This window comes from Delphinapterus leucas, chromosome 9 (assembly GCF_059928025.1).
Source record: "Delphinapterus leucas isolate spDelLeu-1000000601 "Yukka" chromosome 9, BTC_Dleu_Yukka2, whole genome shotgun sequence".
NCBI classification, from domain to species: Eukaryota; Metazoa; Chordata; class Mammalia; order Artiodactyla; family Monodontidae; genus Delphinapterus; species Delphinapterus leucas.
In genome coordinates, this window is record NC_143137.1 from 93,044,793 (window position 1) to 93,066,729 (window position 21,937).

A 21,937-nucleotide genomic window follows, 5' to 3' on the forward strand; every position below is an offset into this window, starting at 1 on the left:
TTCTACTTATCAACTTTAAAATTTTAAAACAATTTTGTACTTACAGAAAAGTTGTAGACATAGTACAGAAAGTTCCTATACCCTTCATCCTAATGTTAACACTTTACAAAATCATAGTACAATGATCAAAACTAAGAAATTAACACGGGTATGATACTATTAACTAAACTCCACATTTTTTCAGACTTCCCTAGTTTTTCCACTAATGTTCAGGTTTTACCTGTAATGAGTTTTTGAATACATGAATGAATGGGGGATGAGAAAATATATGAAAATAACATTGAAATAGTGAGAATGGAGAGATACACAAATGAATATGTAAAGTGAATGATCGGGAAGACTCTTAATATTTTTATATTATAGTTTGTCCTCTAACTATAACTCTGTGTCTTAACTCTTAAGTAGAATCTTCTTTTTCTTGTAGTTTTTTTGATGAGAGGCACACTCATTTTAGTTTTATAGGAAAATCATCATAAATTGCTCTTACAAAAAGGTTACATTAACTTATCAAAAGAACCGAATACACTTAAAGCAGTTTCTAAGTGACCATGAAAAAAAACATTCTACTATTGATTTCTAGAATTAAAAATAAAATAAAAATTTTACTTCATTTCCAAAAGTCTACTTATAAGTTTAAATCCAAATTATGATGAGATTCTAGGGCATATTGCTTAACAAGGTCAGTTAGTTACCCATTTTTCCTGAAATATATTTTTACTAAAGATTGTGAGTGATGAATTCCTATACCCATTGACATAAAAAGTACCACCCCATTTATCCCAGATTTGAGGAGAAGAGGCACATTGGTTAGTACTGTCACGGCATTAGGGCTCCTATGGAGCTCCAGGTGTGGAAGGGGAGTTTGATTCCATGAGGACACACAGCCCCTTCTCTGATTCTGCCTGATTGCACCTGGGAATACCTAGTCACTTCACAGCCACAATGTGGTTCTCTGTGGGATTTTCTGCTTACTAAATGGTAATTTATTTTCACTTTCTTATTCCTCTGGCATGCTGACAATTCTTAGATGACAGGAATATGATTATGAGGGATTTCCAAAGTATGAGCATAGTCATCTCTGAATTACAGTAGAATACAAATGGTACATCTTCTTTAATTATTGCTACCAAGCAGCCTTGAATGAAATGTAACTTCTAGAGTTCCCACTAAGTACATGTTCTTTAGCAGACCTTTAAAGAGATTTTTAAAATTTATTTATTTCTATTTTTCTGCTTTAATTACCAGCATTATAATGGTATTTAAAAAATAAAACAGCTTTATGGAGATAGAATTCATATACCATGTAATTCACCCATTTAAAGTGTACAATTCAGTGTTTTTTAGTATATTCACAGAGGTGTGCAATCAACTTCAGAACTTTTTCATCATCCCCAGAAGAAACCCCAGGCCCATTAACAGTACTCCCTATTCCTACTTGCCCCCAGCCCACAGTTCTACTTTTCTCTCTGTGGTTTTGCCTATTATGGATGTTTCATAACAATGATATCATATAGTATGTGGCATTTTGTGACTGGTTTCTTTCTCTTAGCGTACTGTTTTCAGAATTCTTCCATGTTGTAGTATGTATTAGTACTTCGTTTTTATTGCCTGAAATATCCCATCATCTGGCTGTACCACACTTTATTTATCCATTTACCAGTTGATGGACATTTGGGTTTCTTCTACTCTTAGGATATTGTGAATAATGCTGCTATGGAAATTTGTGCATATGTTTCTTGGGAGAACATACGTTTTCATACTCTTGGGTATATACCTAGAAGTGAAGTTGCTGGGTCATATGGTAACTCTATATCTAAGTTTTTGAGGAACTGCCAGTCTTTTTCCACAGCGACTACACCATTTTACAATCCTACTGGTGGCATATGAGTTTCAATTTTTTTCACATCCCTGCTAACACTTGTTATTATTTCTCTTTTTCATGATAGCCATTCTAGTGGGTGTGATATGGTATCTCGTTGTGGTTTTGATTTGCATTTCCCCGGTGACTAATGATGTTGAGCATCTTTCAATGTGCTTATTAGCCATTGGTATATCTTCTTTGGAGAAATGTGTATTTAAACCCTCTGCTTATTTTTTAATTGGGTTGTCTTTATTGTTTTGAGTTATAAGCACATTGTGGTTTTCATTTGCATTTCCCTGATGGCTAATGATGCTGAACATCTTTTCATATGCTTAATGACCATATGTAGATCTTCTTTGGAGAAATGTCTATTCAATTCTTTGCCCATTTAAAAAATGGTTATTTGTCTTCTTATTGAGTTGTAAGTATTCTTTATAAATTCTGTTTATAAGTTCCTTATCAGATATGTGATTTGCAAAAACTTTCTCCCATTTTTTATCTATTCATTTCCTTGATCATTTACTTTGAAACACATGTGATTTTTATTTTCATGATGTACCATTTATCTTTTTTCTTTTGCTGCTATTAGGTGTCATATCTAAGAAATCAATGCCAAATTGAAGATCATGGGGATTTACTCCTATATTTTCTTTTGTTTTATAGTTTTAGCTCTTACGTTTAGGTCTATGGTCCATTTAGAGTTAATTTTGTATATAGTGTGAGGAGGGAGTCCAGCTTCATTCTTTTGCATCCTTTTCACCAATTTTTGAGGACTATTCCTTCCCCATTGAATTATCTTGGTATGCTTGTCAAAAATGAATTGAAGGTGAGAATTTCTGTAGTCTGTATATCTGCCTTGTGCCATCCATGCTGCCTTGTTTGCAGTAGCTTTGTAGTAAGTTTTAAAATTGGGCAGTATGTGTCCACCTTTGTTCTTCTTTTTCTAGGTTGTTTTGGCTATTCTTTGTCCCTGGAGTTTCCATATGAATTTTAGGATCAGATTTTATTTCTGCAAAAAAGGCACCTAGGATTTCAATAGGTGAAACTGTACTGAATCTGTAGATCAGTTTGGGAGTATTGCAGTATTAACAATTTTAAGTCATGACAATCGGATGTCTTTCCATTTATTTAGATCTTCTTTAATTTCTTTCAACAATATTTTGTAGTTTTCAAAGTTTAAGTTTATACTTCTTTTGTTAAATTTATTCCTGAGTACTTTATTCTTCTTGATGCTGTTGTAAACGAAATTGCTTCTTAATTTCATTTTTGGTTTATTTATTGTTATTGTGTAGAAATAAGATTGATTTTTGTATAATGCCTTGTATCTTGCAAACTTGCTGAACTCACTTATTAGTTCTAACAGATTTTTTGGTGGATTTCTTAGGATTTTCTGTATACAAAATTATGTCACCTGCAAATAAAGGTAGTTTTATTTATTTCTTTCCAGCCTTTTATTTCTTTTTCTTTCCTAATTATACTGGTTAAAACCTCCAGTATAATGTTTAATTGGAGTGATGAGAGCAGACATCCTTGTCTTGTTCCTAATGGGGCCAAGCATTCAGTCTTTCACCTTTAGCTATGAGGTTAGCTATTTTTTTGTTTGTTTGTTTTTTTCACATTTGCCCTTTATGAGATTGAAGAATTTCACTTCTATTCCTAGTGTGTTGGTGTTGAGTATTTCATCATGAAGGGTGTTGAGTTTTATCATATGCTTATGTTGATTGATATTCAAGTGTTAAACCAACCTTCCATTCCTGAGAAAAATCCTGATTTGTCATGGTGCATAATCATTTTTATATGTTGCTGGATTCAGTTTGTTAGCATTTTGTTGGAATTTTTTGGTGTGTGTTCACATTCATCAGAGATGTTGGTCTATAGCTTTATTTTCCTTTGATGTTTCTGTGTGGCTTGACCTCAGTTTTTACTGGTCTTATAGAATGAGTAGAGAAGTGTTTCCTCTCTTCCAGGTTTCAGAAGTATTTGTAAAGAGGTGGAATTCACTAGCAAAGCTAAAAAAAGCTTTTTGTTGTTGTTGTTGGAAGTTCAATTACTAATTCAATTTCTCTCCTTGTTATATGTCTGTTCAGTTTTTCTATTTATTCTTTAGTCAGTTTCAGTAGTTTCTGCCTTTTTAGGAATTTGTCCATTTCATCTAGATTATCAAAGTTGTTGGTATACAATTTTTCATTGTATTCCCATGTAATACTTTTTATTTCTGCAAGGTTGTTAGTGATGTTCCTTCTTTCACTCCTAATGTTAGTAATTTGAATGCTTCTCTTTTCATTTTCCTGGACAGTTCAGTTAAAAGTCGGTCAGTTTTACTGATCTTTTCAAAGAGCCAACTTTTTGTTTTGTTGATTTTCTCTATTGGAATTCTATTCTGTATTTCATTATTTTTTGCTCCAATATGTATTTCCTTCCTTTTGCTTGCTTTGGGTTTAGTTTACTCTTCTTGTTTTCAATGTCTTAAGGTGGAAGGCTAGGTAATTGATTTGAGATCTTTGTTCTTTTTTAATATAGGTATTTACAGTTGTAAATTTGTCTCAAATACTGCTTTAGCTGCATCTATAAATATTGGTATGTTGTGCCCTTATTTTCATTCATCTTGAAGTATTTTCTAATTTCTTATATAATTTCCTCTGTTACTCATTGGTGTTTTGGGAGTAACGTTGTTTACTGTCCACATATTTTTGAGTTTCTCAAATATGCCCGTTACTGATTCTAATTTCATTTCATTGTGATCTGAGAATATATTTTGTATGAACTCACTCATTTAAAATTTATTTTAGCTTGTTTTCTGGCCTAGGATATGGTCTGTCCTAGAGAATGTTCCATGTGCACTTGAGAATGTGCATTTTATATCTATTAGGTATACTTGGTTTATGGTGTTGTTTAAATTTTTTATTTCTTTTTTGATCCTCTATCTAGTTGTGCTGCTCACTATTCATATTTCAGTATTGACATCCCTACTGTTATTCATGAAGGGTTTATTTCTCCCTTCAAATCTGTCACTTTTGCTTTTTGTATTTTGGTGGTTCAATTTTTGGGTGCATGTATGATTTTAATTGTTATATCTTCCTGATGCATTGACCCTTTTCCATTATAAAATTTCTCTCTTTTTCTCTAGAGCTTTTTTGGTTTTAAGTTTATTTGTCTGCTATTAGTATAGCCACTCCAGCATTCTTATGGCTTCTGTTTGCATGATATATCCTTTCTCATGCTTTTATTTTCAGCCTATATATAACTTCGAATCTAAAGTGTGTTAGCAAGCCTCTTTAAATTAGTATTTCACTAAACTTATTTGGCACAAATGGTCATTTTTAACAGTGACAATGTTGTCTCTAATGTATGGATGACAATATTTAGTTAATGTTCATACATATCATGCTATTATTCTGGATAATGTATTGATACTTTTAGAATATTGGGTATAGTCTCCATTTTTCAGGAGACTTAAAATGTAATATAAAGGATTTATTATATGATTTGTTCCTACTGCTCTGAGAAGTATAGAAAACTTCTCAAGAAATATGATTATATTAATATTATAGTAAGAAAGCAGATGATGTCTATAAACTTAAATTTGAACTTACCTCTCACTTTTAATACATTAAATAATCTTAAATCCAAATGACGGTATTAATTTTAAATTTATGGATTCACGCCACTACAAGTTTTTCCAATAATAATAGTTAGAAGGCCCCCAGAAGTTTCCAATTTTTATGGCAATATCTTCCTTGAAATTGTGTTGAAGAGCAGGGAAAAATAGTTTAGTCGCTATACAGTCTCACTTGCTTTAAACAAATTTAGCTGTCTTGTAAGATGATAAACATAGTTTATGTATGGGCTTCAGAAAAGGCAAAATTAGCTTCTGAAAATGACTGAACAACAGCTGGAATTAATGAATAAGGAAGTGAATGAATGAATAAATCAACTAGGTGAAATATAGGTTTTTTTAGGCATTATGTGCAATGAAAGACTTGGCAGAATTCAAGGTAGTGAAAAATAGGAACTATCTGATACAACAATGATTAATAATAATGTTGACAAATAATTTGATAGCTAATTTTTATAGGGCACTTACTGTTTGCCTGGTACTATTCTAATATCTTTACATATGGGTCAAGGATTGGATTGTCAATAAGACTGACATGAATCGGTATCAAGCTTTACTTGTAATTTTAAGGATTCAAGCAATAAAAAGGCACAGGAGAAGCAGAAGGAGCTCCTGGACATTGAGATAGGACCCCAGTGCCTTTTTTCTCACAATAACAAAATTCTCAAACCCAGAGCAGTAGATAAGATCTCAAATGGAGTACATGGTTCACCTCATATTACACGAAACTGATGGGCTGTTGGAACATTTCCATTTTATATCCAGATAGTTGCATAGCTCATGCCTTATGCCCCATAAATCTATAGATGCTAGGTTTCTTTACTGTAGTAATTCTAAAGCAGGAGTATCCTGCTAAAAGCCTTTTATATATAAATTCTTTTTTTTTTTTTAAAGCAAATACCATTAGTGTATTTGCCAGTTATTAGCATGCTTATAAGGAGATTAGACCAGGTCTTCTGCCCTCTTCTTTCCTGGGAGAACCTCCTAACCCAACAAGAAAAAAAATACTTCTTTAACTCTTTCCTCTCCAACAGATTAACTCATTTAAATTCAAATTCACTTATTCACTTTTTTTGGTATGAATAATGTAAAATATATTAAGAAGGAACTTTAGACATGTTTTTAAAAGTCTTTTATTTCATTTGATTTGGTTTAGTTTTGTTGGTAGGGGGTGGATTCAGAAAAATAATAAATATACAGCAAATGTAAATATATCCTTACCACCAACAGCAATTTGTTGTACTTCTTGTGTGTGTATGTATGTGTGCACATGATATGCAATTCTTTCTTTTATTTGACCTTAGGATATTTGTGAACTCATATGATGTTTTTAATTTTCAGTTTCTCTGTTTTTCTCAACCTAACCCTCAAATCAGGATGGAGATCCAGTTCGTCCAGGAGTGGCCATGACTGATCTTGCCACTGGCCTTTATGCATATGGAGCCATTATGGCTGGATTGATACAAAGATATAAAACCGGAAAAGGACTGTTCATTGATTGTAACCTACTGTCATCCCAGGTACCAATCCAAATAACATTTTAGATAGTGGCATAAAAACATGTATCTGTGTTACACTTTTGCATATCAAATCCTGTGGTCACATGTGCAAAAACAAAAAACAAAACAACAGAATTTCCCCCACCCCCAAAAAAAACCAAAACAACAGCAAAAGCTGTTCTGTTTTGGTGTCCTTGGTATTGTCATATTAAAATAAATGGACCACAAAGATTTTGTTATAATGTAGACATTGCTGTTGAACCAGATTTTTTTTTTTTTTGCGGTATGCGGGCCTCTCACTGCTGTGGCCTCTCCCGTTGTGGAGCACAGTCTCCGGACGCGCAGGCTCAGCGGCCATGGCTCACGGGCCCAGCCGCTCCACGGCATGTGGGATCTTCCCGGACCGGGGCACGAACCCGTGTCCCCTGCATTGGAAGGCGGACTCCCAACCACTGCGCCACCAGGGAAGCCCTAAAGACTGTTTTTATTAGAATAGGTCTATTACTGTTTTTGAGACAGGAGTACAGTTGTTTCTGTTTCATGTCATGCGAGCTCTGTAACTTCTTTTTACCAGAGTTTATTCATCTTTTTTGTGCTATGGACCCTTTGGGTAATCTGGTGAAGTCTGTGAACCTTTCCTCACAATTATGTTTTTAAATGCATAGAATGAGATACTTAGGATTACAGAGGGAGCTAATTATATTGAGATGTAGTTATTTCAATGTAAAAACCAATTTTGTGTTATAATAGTACATATGATGTTTTATTAATACATTAAAACAGGATGTCTGTTAGTGGATTCAGTAACTTGCAATTTTGAGGTAGTGTTGAGCATGAATGATATTTTGAGATATCTGCAACTATAAGAAAATATGTAGAATATTTACTGGTGATCAGGTCATACTTAGGTACTGCTAATACTCCTGTGGTTTGTTGTCTACATGCATAATTGAAAAAAATGCTAAATTTTAGTTAGAGGTTGATGAAAATAAAGTTATAATTTTTTTTTCATTCAAGTTAATTACTTCCCAAAATTCTTACCATAAGCTCCAGATTAAGAACCCTTGGTTTAGATAGCTGTCAGTTATGTTTGCCTCCTTTTCACTGGATGAAACCTAGATGCTGTACCATATGTGGAAGTTGATTTTGAATAGGTAATTTTTCAAGGAGGGGGAAAAAAAGAAAATATCTAACTTGTACAAGGAGACATTTTACTGTGGGAAAAATTACTTCATAGACAAAGACCTCAGTTGGGAATTTCAGGTTTAAATGGCATACATGGGAAAATAGAAATCTTGGAACTCTGCTTTGGAGATTTTTTTCTTTTAGACAAAATTAAGGTAGTGCATAGAAGTAAAAAAACATTAATACGATTGAAAGTGAAATACTTTTTATGAGTTTTCAACACTAGCTTTGAGTCACAGTCAGGGTTTTAATGGTTATAATAAAAGGGTAAAAGAACTCTCTCCAAATGAATGATCTCTCTTCTTAACAGAGAAGCAGATGTCAGGTCTGGGAAGAAGCTGAAAGTTTTTTCCTTCCTCTCCTAACTTTATAGCTGTAAGGAACTCGAGGTAGGTTAAGTGATTGGGTAAAATTGCACATCCAGTAAATATGGAAGCCGTGAAGATTTCATAGGTGTGTGACCTATGCAGTCACAGAAGGCACTAGGCTTAATTTAAATGCTCTGCTGTCACTGCCTTGAAATTCTTAATACTTTTTGAATGAGAGGTCCTACATTTTTCACTTTGCACCAGTACTCACAAATTATGTAGCTGGTCCTGTATTTGGGGCTCTGCTTAGGTCTTCAGATCTCTACCCAGACTGCTTTTCTTATAATATGTCAATGATGAATTAATTAGCTTTGGAAAAAATTCTCTTGTAGAGTATTATAGAGTTGAATTCTCTTCTAGTACCTAACACAGTGATTCACAGTCTGGAGGTGTGTGGTTCCATGGGGGTGGGCATGGAGGTGAGTGGAATCACTGGTAGGGCTGTTTCAAAGTGAGGGTACAGTAAATGCAAACTCATGCACACTTTGGGTGTGTGTCTATATTTGTTGTTCATGTTGCTCCTTGAGGCTGTAAGCTCCATGTGTGCAGGAATAATGTTTGTTCTTGCTTATAGCGGTATCCTCAAAGCCCAGCCCAGTATTTGTCAAATAGCAGGTCTAACAATCTTTGGAGATCAATCAGAGAACCACTGTTACCAATGGGTATGCCTCATAACCCTTAAACTTGCTTAGGGAAAATTAGAAAAAAGTAGAAAATCATTGACTTAGGATAAGTCCTTGATAAACACAAATGATGAAATGATTTGCTTTTGGCAAACATGGTAGCAGTGATTTAGCCTATTGTGCTGTAGCTAACCCAGTCAAAGGTAGCTAAAATTATTAGTGTATTTAAGGCTCATTAGCTACCTTTTTATAATTGACATATAACATTATATTAGTTTCAGGTGTAAACATAATGATCCGGTATTTGTATGTATTGTGAAATGGTCACCTCAATAAGTCTAGTTAGCATCCATCACCATGTATAGTTACAAAAATTTTTTTTCTTGTGATAACTTTTAAGATCTACTCTTTTAGCAGCTATCAAATATGCAATATAGTGTTATTAACTGTAGTCACCATGCTGTACATTACATCGCCATGACATTTATTGTATTATTGCAAGTTTATACCTTTTGACGCCCTTCACCCATTTTGCCCATGTCCTATCCCTCACCTCTGGCAACCACCAATCTGTTCTCTGTAGCTATGAATTTGGTATATTTTTTAAATAAAATTTTCAAAAAATTTTAGATTTTATATATAAGTGAGATCACATGGTACTTGTCTTTCTCTGTCTGACTTATTTCACTTAGCATAATGCCCTCAAGATCCATCTATGTTGTTGCAGATGACGAGATTTCCTTCTTTTTTATGAATGAATAATATTCCAGTGTATGTACATACCACATTTTCTTTATCTCTCCACCCACTGATGGACAATTACATTGTTTCTATATCTTGGCCATTGTCATTAACTACCTTTTAACAATAAAAATCTGTTATGCCTTATTTTAGAGCTTTGCACTTACACATCTACTATTTTATTTTGCTCTCATAATTATCATTGGAGGTACATAGGTAGATCAGGTATTTCTATTCTCATTTTACTTATAAGAAAACTGAGGCTAAGAGAGGTTGACCTACTTGAGCAGCAGAGTCACAGCAAGACCTCTGGTTTCTGACATCCTGAATCATTCTCTTTCCCCTGCTTAATGAAGGAAAAGCTTTGACATTGAGGGACAGGCAAGCCCCAGCTTTCCTGTGGTGAAGCTAAAGGGGAGAAGGCAAATTGAGTAAGAGGCAGGGGAAGCAAAAGAGCACTCAGTAATAAGGAAACACATAGTAAGACTGCCCCCACCTCCCCAAAGCATACCAAGAGCTACAGTAAGATAGTGCAACAAAGTGGGCTCTTCTGGGTCATTATCTAATCATGTTTAGATCCACTGAGTGAAAGCCATCATGGACTTTAACCTGATGGACAAGTGTTTTTGCTGAAATATGAGAATTTTGAGAAAAAATAGCATTTGGAGTCATGGGATGACTGGATTTTTTGTTTCAGCTCTAGTCCACTGAGCACTAACTGTATCCCAGGCTCTGTGCTAGGTAGCTTGGAGTGGGAGGTGACATAGCTGTTCAAAGTTTACTAGTAGAGGCAGCCAAGTTGTATGGGAGAGTTGGAGGTGATATATAGTCCCTGTGGTTCCCTAACGGGGTTGCAGAATGTGGTTGGGCCTCATATATCATGCTTAGGAATCTGGATTTTAACTTTTTAAGGCTTCTGTTTATAAATTCTGTTAGGTGATGGTCTTTCAACCAAAGACTATGTCTCCTTGGATACTGCTACCGTTGCCACATTCAAAATAACCTCTGAGCTGTGAACAGTGTTACAGAGTTTCAAAGGGCAGTGGTACAGGTAATAATTTATGCTGAAGCCTTCCTGAAGTGCAACACAATGGGTGATAAAAGCCTTTTCATTCTCTGAACCCACTGCAGCCTAAGCTCCGTTTTTTGTTGATTCTTTGCCTCTGCCCTATTCTTTGGCTCTGGACTCTCTCTTTTCTTCTCATGTGTGCTTCTCTAGCCTTGGGCATCTCTTTTCTCTGTCTTTTTTTTTTTTTTGCTTGTCTTTCTTTCCTTTCCTGTTTTCATTCCTATTCTGTGCTTTCTGCCTTTCTCCTTGTCTCTCCCCTTTTCTCCATTCTTCATTGTGAAGAGCTAAAGTTTTAGCAATTCTTGTTCTAGATCTTACATCCTTCCACTGTACCACCCAGGAAAGTTTCTGAATTTTTCAGTAGTTCCCATGGAAGAGAAAGGAAGTGCCCTTTCCTAGAAGTCCCAGAACACAAGACTGTGACTGTTAAGTGACTGGGTTAAGTGAAATATTCCTGAACCAATTAATGAGTCCTGAAAGATAAGCTATATTGATTGGCTTAAGCCATTCCTAATACAAGGGACAGGGTTAACTCCCCAAACCACATGGCTTTGACTGGGGAGAGATGATTTCCTTGAAGAATGGTGGAGTTATTTTTTGGCCAGAGGAAGGGGAAAAGGATGATAGGGAGCCAATCAACAGATGTTCACTATACTAACATACTGGGTTGTTTTGAAGTTCTAGTGCAACAAAGGATATGGCAAATTCTTTGTCTATTAGAAAGTATACTACTGATGAGTAGCATTAATTTTATTAGGTTATTGAAAAAATATTTCACAATGTTAGAAATATGCTGAGATTAAAAACATGGTTATTGACATGATTTTATCATAATTATTATATCTTTTCATATTAGAGAAATCTTGACTAACTTCACTTAGTTTGTCAATTTAAGATAACATTTGTAGATTTTAGATCTAAAAACCAAACCACAAAATGATTAAAATCTGCTTTATGTAAATAGGAAGTGCTATTTCTAGATACTTTTCAAAGTAACGTAATAGGAAACTTCACCTTTTAAAAAATGTATTCATTTTCTTTTTTTTATATAAATGTTCACTTGCATTAAGCAGATAACATTTGAACTTAATTTCGGCTGCCTGGAAAATGACTGCCATTTCATGCAGTGGTAAAAAACATAGTTTTCTACTCATTTTGATTGCATTGCATAGGATGACAAATGAATGATTATAACATTCAGTATCAGTTGCTAAAAATGAAATTTTGTACCCCCTCTCTTAGAAGTGATCTAATGTACAACAGACAAATTGCACTTGATTTGAATAGTAGCTAATAATTAACTCAGAAATGATTGCCTCAACCACAACAAAACCATTTCATTGTAGAAACATGACAATTGTCGGGATGTGGTTTGTAGTGGGCCCCAAATTTTTTGTGGTTTCAAGGCTATAAACTTTTAACCCTTGTCATAAAATTCTTTTGATTTTTTTTTTCTTAGTCTTAATATGATTTAAAGTTGTCAACTGAAGATTGTCTAATGTCAGCATCTAAACAGTATTCTTTACATGATATTGGTAAATAACAAGGAAGTGGGTTTGGATGTGGTTCCAATTATTCTGTTGCTCTTATTCTTCTGTTGTGGCTTACAGAAATATCTTTTGAAAGTTTTAATATCCTTCCTGTACTTAATTGCAACCAGGCTCCCCTAATTACTACTACAATGAGTTAGGTTTTTTTTAGCACCAAACTTCTATAATTATTTTCACATATAGAATGTTTTGGAATTTTTTATTTCACCTTTTTTTCCTTGTTTGTAGATTGTTCATATTTAGGGTAGATGAGATTTTAACTCATTATTATAGCACATTTTTATGGATAAACTTTTGAATTCAAACAAGTATAATAATCTGATACTTTTGTGTCTTTTAGATACACCTGTGTTTTTGCTTTTCCTATTTAATCTATACCTTTAAAAATTTATTGAGTTATATTTTACATATCATAAAATTCATCCTATTTCAGGGGTGACTGTTTAACAGTTTTTAGTGAATTTTGCAACCATCACCATAAATCAGATTTTGAAATACTTTATAGTCACCTCTGGTCTGGGTCTTACCCATGAGGCTAGAATGCACCAGTTTTGACTGGGGAGGGATGTAAGGCTGGGCTGACTCAGAAGACTTCAAGGACCATTAAGATTTCTGTGAGCCCTAGAAAATTTTGCCTTCATGGGTCCTTTCCTCCATAAAAATGTTAAGAATTATATTTATAACTGCATTCATATAAAGATGAATATAACTAATTATTGTGTGTTTACTGGTATTACATATTCATTTTTTTCTTCAGATTTTAAAATAAATTAAAATTAAAACATTTCTGTGTACTCCTAAAGTATTGTGGGCCTTAGGCACTCTACCTAATTAGTAAGTCAGCTCCGGAAGAATTACCTTGAGAACAGTCTCAAATGTCCCAATCTGTGAGGAAAGACAATCCTGTATACAGGAAGGAAGTGGCGGCTGAAAGTTAAGATTATCCTGAAGGGTAAATAGAGGGTGGAAAGATGGAGAAGCAGCAGTCTGTGACCAAAGAAGTTGAGAGACTGGAGTAGGGAGAGGGAAAAAAAAAAAAAAAAAAGGATAATATCAGAAAGTTGAAGAAATCTGGGAACTACAAATTTGCATTTGAATTTCCCTGAGGAGCCTAATGCATTCCTGCCTTGAAGGCTCATGCCAGGCTGACAGTCTTTAGTCACTTGTGGCCAATTTTTAATCCTAGTCTAACTTCAGTTCTTTAATTCTCTAAGACCTCCCACTGCTCTATCAATTTAATTTCAGGGGATATATGAATATTAAAATTTAAATAATATTAAGATGAGTAAGTAGGTAGATAAAGACACACACAAAAAATGAAAAATCAGATGACTTCCAAAGAAAACTGCAAAGATTTTAGATAATCTATTATTTTCTGTTATTATTTTATACTATTGGTTGGATTGAATACAAGTTGACTGCATTACAAAACACGGTTCACTATTTTTTGTTTAAAGAAGATTCAGCAAAATATAAGTGTATTGAGAGGATGCTCTGGTTTTATATAACTGAAATCTTTAGTTATATTTGTGGACATGTCATATTTTTATATGACATGAGCCATAATGAGGGAAACCAGGGGTTTTAACTTGTAATAATTGATAATTACTAGTGGGAGAATATCTCAAAGGAGAATAGAATAAAACCAGAAGACAAATTTCATTGTGATCTAATTTAATTCTCATTAGATACTTTAAAACAATTTGGTGCTTTCAAAATGTTTTGAAAAATAGAAACATAATTAAGATAAAGATATAAAAGAAACAGGAGGAGAAAGAGCCATTGGTGTTGATGGATATTCCCCAAATTTAGGTTTTGTCTTTGAAGGATCTTGTAGAATAGTGAACTTAATTGACTGTTCCTAAAGGTGGGTTTAACAGTCTTAGAATCACCTCTGTTCTCTATTACTAGAGTAGAACAATTTGTTTTTGTTGCTAAGTTAATCACTTCCACCTCCATCTTGGTGCTTTCTAGGGTCGGAAAATTTTATGTAGAATAAAATGTAGTAATTACATCCTTCTATATTTGCTAGTTAATGGTGACTCTTTACCTGTCCTAAGTTATGGACCAGCTGATTCCCAGTGGAATCTATTTGGCCCCAACTATTATGTCATCATTGCAGCTAAAGGATAAGTAAACCACTGGCAGCAAGCATGGTGACTGAGATTTAATTTCCAGGGAAATCACTTTGGCTCTTCACAGAATGTGTATGAGGAATAATGACGAATAACTTTTAATTTTTTCGTAGCCTAGAGTCATTATATAGCACCAGTGTAAAATAAGATCTTGATTAGCTGAAGTGCTTAGAAATTTTGATATTCTGGTTGATTTCATTTTCTAGTTAATTGAGGGCTAAAAGGAAACTGCTTTGGTTTCAGCCATTTATATATGCTTAGTTTACTTTTCCATTATGGTAAATGCCATATACTAAATATATTTTCACTTTAAAGTTATGATGTTGGTCTCTATTTTTTAAACCTATTGATACTCACTTTAGGGACTAAGAAATTAAGTTGAATCTGCACTCACAGAATCCATCCATCCATCCATCCATTATCCATCTTTCCATCCATCCACACTTGTTTCTTATGCCAGATTATACAATAAATGATAAACAAGCCAGCAAGTTTCCTGCCCCATGGAATTTACATTGTAGTTGTATATACAGACAATAAACAAGTAATAGTGATAAATTTGCATAAGGATATGCAACAGTTTCATAAAGATAGCAGGGATACTTCTGTTAGCCAGGGCAAGATGTTCCAGATGGAGAGAACAGTTAATGCAAAAGCCTGAAGCAGGACAAAACTTGGCATGTTCTAGGCACTGACAAAAAGCCCAGTGAAAGACATTCTTTAGAAGTTGGCATTAACAGTAAATCTGGCCATTTATTAATACTTACCTGAAGAACAAACATGAGATATGACATTTAATTTAAATAATAATCCAATATTCTATGACTAGTAGGCCTGTTAGAAGTTAGAAATCAGTTAGAGGACTGTTCTTTTTTGTGGGGAGTGAATTTATTGTCAGGGTACTAGATCAAGCCTGTAGAGCAAAAGTTGAGTTCTGGTGTGCTGTTTTTGTAGAATGATAGTAGAAGCAACACAGAACGGCAAACAGTGTTTGTCTTTTCTGCCTCTTGGGCTGACTGGAGACTGGTATTGAGAAGATTGAGACAGTTTCTGGAAAAGGAGTGCTGTGATTATTAACAATAATAATATAAAGGTGCAACATTGGGAGAGTGCTATGAACTTGCTGACCTTGGAGTAGATGCTGTATTGTATAGGCTGTTTATATTCTCCAAAGTTGAATCATTGAGAGTGACTTTAAAAACATAGTAAAACTTAGGTAACATTTACACTAAACACAGTTCTAAGCACATTGCATATATTAACTGATTTATTTCCCCAACAGTTTTATTATTCCCATTTTACTGAGGAAGAAGCAGAGGCGTAGAATAACACTGTAACTTGCCCTGTGTCACACAGCCAGTAAATAGCAGAGTTGGGACCTGAACTCAGTCTGGATCCAGAGACTGTATTATACTTATCCTTAGGGTATAAGGTGCTCCCAGTATTCATTCATTTATTTATTTATTCACTTAAATGTTTATTGAGTGCCCAGTGCCAAGCACGCTGTTATTCTTGGCAGTGTTATGGTGAATAAGGATGACTGGGGAATATGTTTTAGCTTTTAAGAAGAGTGTACAAATATAACAAATCTTGACTTGTCTTTTGGGAGGATAATTTTGATAAGTAATGTGGTCAGCACTGAGCAATGGAGCTTAACATAATGACTGTATATTGCTCTGTATCTTGCAACCTTGCTGGGCTTGTGTTTTTAGTTCTAAGAATATTTTAGTGTATACTGTAGGATTTTCTATATACAAGGTCATGTCATCTGTGAATAGAGATAGTTTTTCTCTTTCTTTCCGGCATGAACACCTTTCATTTATTTTTCTTGCCTCATTGCCCTGGATAGAAAGAACCCAAGTACAATGTTGAATAGAAGTGTCAAGAACAGACATCCTTTTCTTTTTCCCGATTTCAGGGCAAAAAATTCAGTTTTTCACCACTAGTATGATGAAAGGGTGTTGGATTTTGGCAAATGCTATTTCTGTAACTATTGAGACCATTAATTGGTTTGTGTCACTTATCCTATTAATATGTTATTTGATTATTGATTAACATTGATTAACAATTGATATTGATTTTTGTATATTGAACCAATTTTGTAATCCTTGGAAAAATCTCACTTGGTTATGCTTTATAATTCTTGGTAAAGTTGCTATATTTAGTTTGCTTGTATGTTGCTAAGAATTTTGAGGTCTGTATTCAAAAAGGAGAATTGCTCCATAATTTTCTTTTTTTGTGATGGTTTTCTTGGTTTTTGGTATCAGAAAGATACCTCATAGAATGAGTTGTTTTCTCCTTTTCTAGTTTTTGGAAGAATTGGTGAAGAATTGGTACAAATTCTTTAATTATTTGGTAGAATTCACCAGTGAAGCTAAAAAAGTCTGGGCTGCTGCTTTTTTTGTTAAGTTTTATGATTACTAATTCAATCTTTCTACTTGTTATATGTCTATTCAGTTTCTCTATTTATTATTTAGCCAGTTTCAGTAATTTGTGTCTTTGTAGGAATTTATCCATTTCATTTAGGTTATTTAATTTATTGGCATATGATTGTTCATAGTATTCTCATGGAATCCTTTCTATTTCTGTAAGGTCAGTACAAATATTCCCTCTTTTATTCATGATTTTAGTAAATGAGTCTTCTTTATTTTTTTCTTGGTGAGTCTAGCTTAAGGTTTGTTAATTTTGTTGATCTTTCCAACAAACCAACTTTGGATTTCATTGATTTTTCTCTATTGGTTTCCTATACTCTATATTTCATTTATTCCACTTTTATCTTTAATAGTTCATTCCTTTTGCTAGTTTTAGGATTAGTTTGCTTTTCTTTTTGTAGTATCTTAAGGAGGAGTGTTAGGTTATTGATTTGAGGTCTTTTTCTTTTTTAATATAGTTGTTTTCAGTTATAAATTTCCAAGAACTGTTTTAGCTTCATCTCGTAAGTTATGGTATGTTGTGTTTTGTTTCAGTCATCTTAAATCACTTTCTGATTTCCTTTGAGATTTCTTGTTTGATCCATTGGTTGTTAGGAATGTGTTGTTTAATTTCCACCTGTTTGTGAATTTCCCAAATACCCTTGTATTTTTAATTTCTTACTTCATTCCATTGTAGTTGGAGAACAATCACTATGTAGTTTCAGTCCTTTTACATTTACTGAGCCTTGTTTTTGGTCTATCTTGGAGGATGGTCCAGGTGTGCTAGAGAAGAATGTGTATTCTGCTGATGTTGTGGAGTGTTATATAGATGTTTCTTCGGTCTAGTTGGTATATATGGTAAAGTTTTGTGTAACATTTGAGGAGCTGTCAGTTTTTTTCTAAAACAGTTTCACTATTTTACAATCCCACCAGCAATTCATTAGGTTTACAGTTTTTTCACATTCCTGTCAACACTTGCTATTCCCCATAATTTTTACTTTAGCTATTATAGTGGGTCTGAAGTGGTTTTGATTTGCATTTTTGCATTTCAAGTCTTCTATTTCTTGGTTGATTTTCTGCCTAGTTGCTATATCTATTATTGAAAATGGTATATTTAAGTTTCCATCTCTTATTGTTGGATTGTTTTTTGCTTCCTTCAATTCTGTCAGTTTTGCTTTATGTTTTGGGTGCTCTGATGTTAGGTACATATATGTTTATAATTGTTATGTCTTATTGATAAATGGACCACTTTATTATTATAAAATGTACTATTATAATTATTATATATTATTATAAATATTATTATAATTATATAAATGTATTATAAATGTGTATAATTTGCTTCTAGTAACAATTTTTGCCTCAAAGTCTCTTTTTTCTGATATTCTCAATCTGTTTTTGGTTACCATTTTTATGATCTATTATTTGCTAGGGCTGCCATAACAAAGTTCCATAGACTGGGTGTCTTAAGCAACAGGGATTTATTTTCTCACAGTTTTGGAGGGTTGAACTCTAAGAACTTTAAGATCAAGGTGCTGTCAGGGTTAACTTCTTCTGAGGCCCATGAGGGAAGGAACTGTTCCATGCCTCTCTCCTTGGCTTGTCAATGGCTATCATTCCCTGTGTTTTCACATCATCTTCCTTCTGTATATATCTGAATACACATTTTCTCTTCTTGTAAAGACATCAGTCATACTGGATTAGGGCACATCCTAGTGATGTCATTTTAACTTAATTACATCTTGAAAGACCCTATCTCCAAATTTTGGCACATTCTGAGATGCTGGGGTTAGGACTTCAACATACGGATTTTGGGAGAGACGCAATTCAGCCCATTACACATGGTATATTTTTTTCATATTTTTACTTTTGATCTCTTTGTGTCTTTGAATCTAAAATATGTCTTTTATAGACAGAATATAGTTGGATCAATTTTTGTAACATATTCTGCCAATCTCTGCTTTTTTTCTTTGCCATTTTGCTATTGTTTTCTAAATTCTGTGTCTTTTGTATTTCTCTGTCCCTCCATTAATGCCTTTTTATTGTTAAATAGTTATTTTCTAGTGTACTATTTTAATTCCCACTGCGTGTTTATGTGTGCACATGTGCACGTGCGCCCACACGTATTTTCCATATTTTCTTAGTGTTGCCCTGGGAGATACAATTAACATTTTAATCTAAAGCAGTCTAGTTTAGATTAATACTGACATCATTTGAAAAGCATGTAAAAACTTGCTTTGTTATAGTATAGCTTTGTTCCCTCCCTTCCTCTTTGTGCTATTATTGTCATACAAATTACATCTTTATACACTGTATGCCCGTCAACACAGGTTTACCACTATAGCTCTATTCAGTTCTTTTAAAAATCAGGTAGGAGAAGAAAATATTTATAAACAAAGTACATTTATACTGTCTTTTATACTTACTTATTTTAGTTAGTTTTACTGCTGCTCTTTATTTCTTTGTGTGGATTTGTGTTACTGTCTGGTGTTTTGTTTTTCATTTCAGCCCTTTGGTATTTCTTATTGGGCAGGTTTGCTTGCAACAAATCCTTCCTTTTTTGTTTACCTAGGAATGTCTTAATTTCATCTTTATTTTTGAAGAATAGTTTTGCCAGGTATAGAATTCTTGGTTGATGTTCTTCCACCCATCCCCTAGCATTTTGTATATGTTATTCCACTGCTGACTGGCATCTATGATTTTTTTGTGAGAATTAAGGTGCTAATCTATGGAGGATCTGTTGCGTGTGATGAGTTGCTTTTATTTTGCTACTTTCAAGATTGTCTCTGTCATGGGGAGGGGGAAGGGTAAGCTGAGACAAAGTGAGAGAGTGGCATGGACATATATACACTACCAAATGTAAAATAGATAGCTAGTGGGAAGCAGCTGCATCGCACAGGGAGATCAGCTGGTGCTTTGTGACCACCTAGAGGGGTGGGATAGGGAGGGTGGGAGGGAGAGGCAAGAGGGAGGAGATATGGGGATATATGTATATGTATAGCTGATTCACTTTGTTATAAAGCAGAAACTAACACACCATTGTAAAGCAATTCTACTCCAATAAAGATGTTAAAAAAAAAAAAGTTAACTAACAATTATATATATAAAAAAAAAGACTCCGTGCTCCCAATGCAGGGGGTCTGGGTTTGATCCCTGGTCAGGGAACTAGATCCCACATGCTGCAACTAAAGATCCCGCATGCCGCAACGAAAATTCTGCACATGGCAACAAAGAACTCTCGTGCTGCAACTAAGACCCAGCGCAGCCAAATAAATATTAAAAAAAATAAAGTCTTTATTAGGTACAACACCGGGCTTTCTCAGAGACAGTTTCTATTGTCTGCCTTTTTTTCCCCTGTGAATGGTCATACTTTCCTGTTTCTTTGCGTGTTTCATAATTTTTGTGTGTGTGGTTGAAAACTGGATATTTTAAATAATAGAGTGTTGAAACTATGGAGTTCAGATTTCTCCTGTGCTCAAGGGTTCGTTGTTGTTGCTATTCACTGTTGTTGTTTCTTTGTTTAGTGACTTTTCTGAATGAATTTTATAAAGTCTTTATTCTTTGTCTTTTGAAGCCACTGTGTTCAGTTAGCTTAGTGGTCAGCTGATGATTAAGCATAGAATTTCTTAACTGCCTTGAACCAATGTTATCTCTTCGCCTTTGCTGAGACACTCTGTGTGTTGGGACAGAGTTTACAACTCTTCTTTCACTCATGCTTGTGCAGAACCTCAAGGTCGGCTATAAGTAAAATATTAGGCCTTCTTGGGTCGTTCTTGTGCATGCACACAGCTCTGCACATGCATGTGGCCTTCTAGATTCCCAGGAATATGGTGGAGCTTTCCAATATTCCCTGTGGACATCTCTTTACCCAGTGTTTCCTCTTCAGTTTTTGGCTAGCCTCTTGTTTGCTCCAGTTGGTATTTCCACCTCAGCCAGCTAATTCACCACCTTAGCAGGTGGAAGTGGCTATAGAAAGTTTGGGTTTTATTTATTTATTTTGAATTTAATTTAATTTAATTTTTTATACAGCAAGTTCTTATTAGTTATCTATTTTATATATATTAGTGTATATATGTCAATCCCAATCCCCCAATTCATCCCACCATTCCCCCCTTCCCCCCTTGGTGTCCATACATTTGTTCTCTACATCTGTGTGTCTATTTCTGCCTTGCAAACCAGTTCATCTGTACCATTTTTCTAGATTCCACATATATGCATTAATATATGATATTTGGTATTCTCTTTCTGACTTATTTCACTCTGTATGACAGTCTCTAGGTCCATCCACGTCTCTATAAATGACGCAATTTTGTTCTTTTAATGGCTGAGTAATATTCTATTGTATATATGTACCACATCTTCTTTATCCATTCATCTGTTGATGCGCATTTAGGTTGCTTCCATGACCTGGCTATTGTAAGTAGTGCTGCAATGAACATTGGGGTGCATGTGTCTTTTTGAATTATGGTTTTCTCTGGGTATATGCCCAGTAGTGGGATTGCTTGGTCATATGGTAGTTCTATTTTTAGTTTTTTAAGGAACCTCCATACTGTTCTCCATAGTGGCTGTATCAATTTACATTCCCACCAACAGTGCAAGAGGGTTCCCTTTTCTCCACACCCTCTCCAGCATTTATTGTTTTTAGAGTTTTTGATGATGGCCATTCTGACCAGTGAGGTGATAACTCATTGTGGTTTTGATTTGCATTTCTCGGAGAATTAGTGATATTGAACAGCTTTTCATGTGCCTCTTGGCCATCTGTATGTTTTCTTTGGAGAAATGTCTATTTAGGTCTTCTGCCCATTTTTTGATTGGTTTTTTTTTTTTTTAATATTGAGCTCTATGAGCTATTTATATATTTTGGAGATTAATCCTTTGT

General features: G+C 34.3%; 1 protein-coding gene across 4 annotated transcripts in view; it reads left to right on the plus strand.

Annotated features, from left to right (window-relative positions):
- Positions 1 to 21,937, plus strand: part of SUGCT (succinyl-CoA:glutarate-CoA transferase) — a 793,918-nt gene that overhangs the window by 88,776 nt on the left and 683,205 nt on the right. For all 4 annotated transcript variants that reach the window (XM_089917071.1, XM_089917070.1, XM_022593044.2 and 1 more), the window contains one exon: positions 6,854 to 6,997. In XM_089917071.1, coding sequence (XP_089773197.1) covers positions 6,854 to 6,997 — 144 coding nt within the window. The remainder of the gene's footprint in view (positions 1 to 6,853; positions 6,998 to 21,937) is intronic.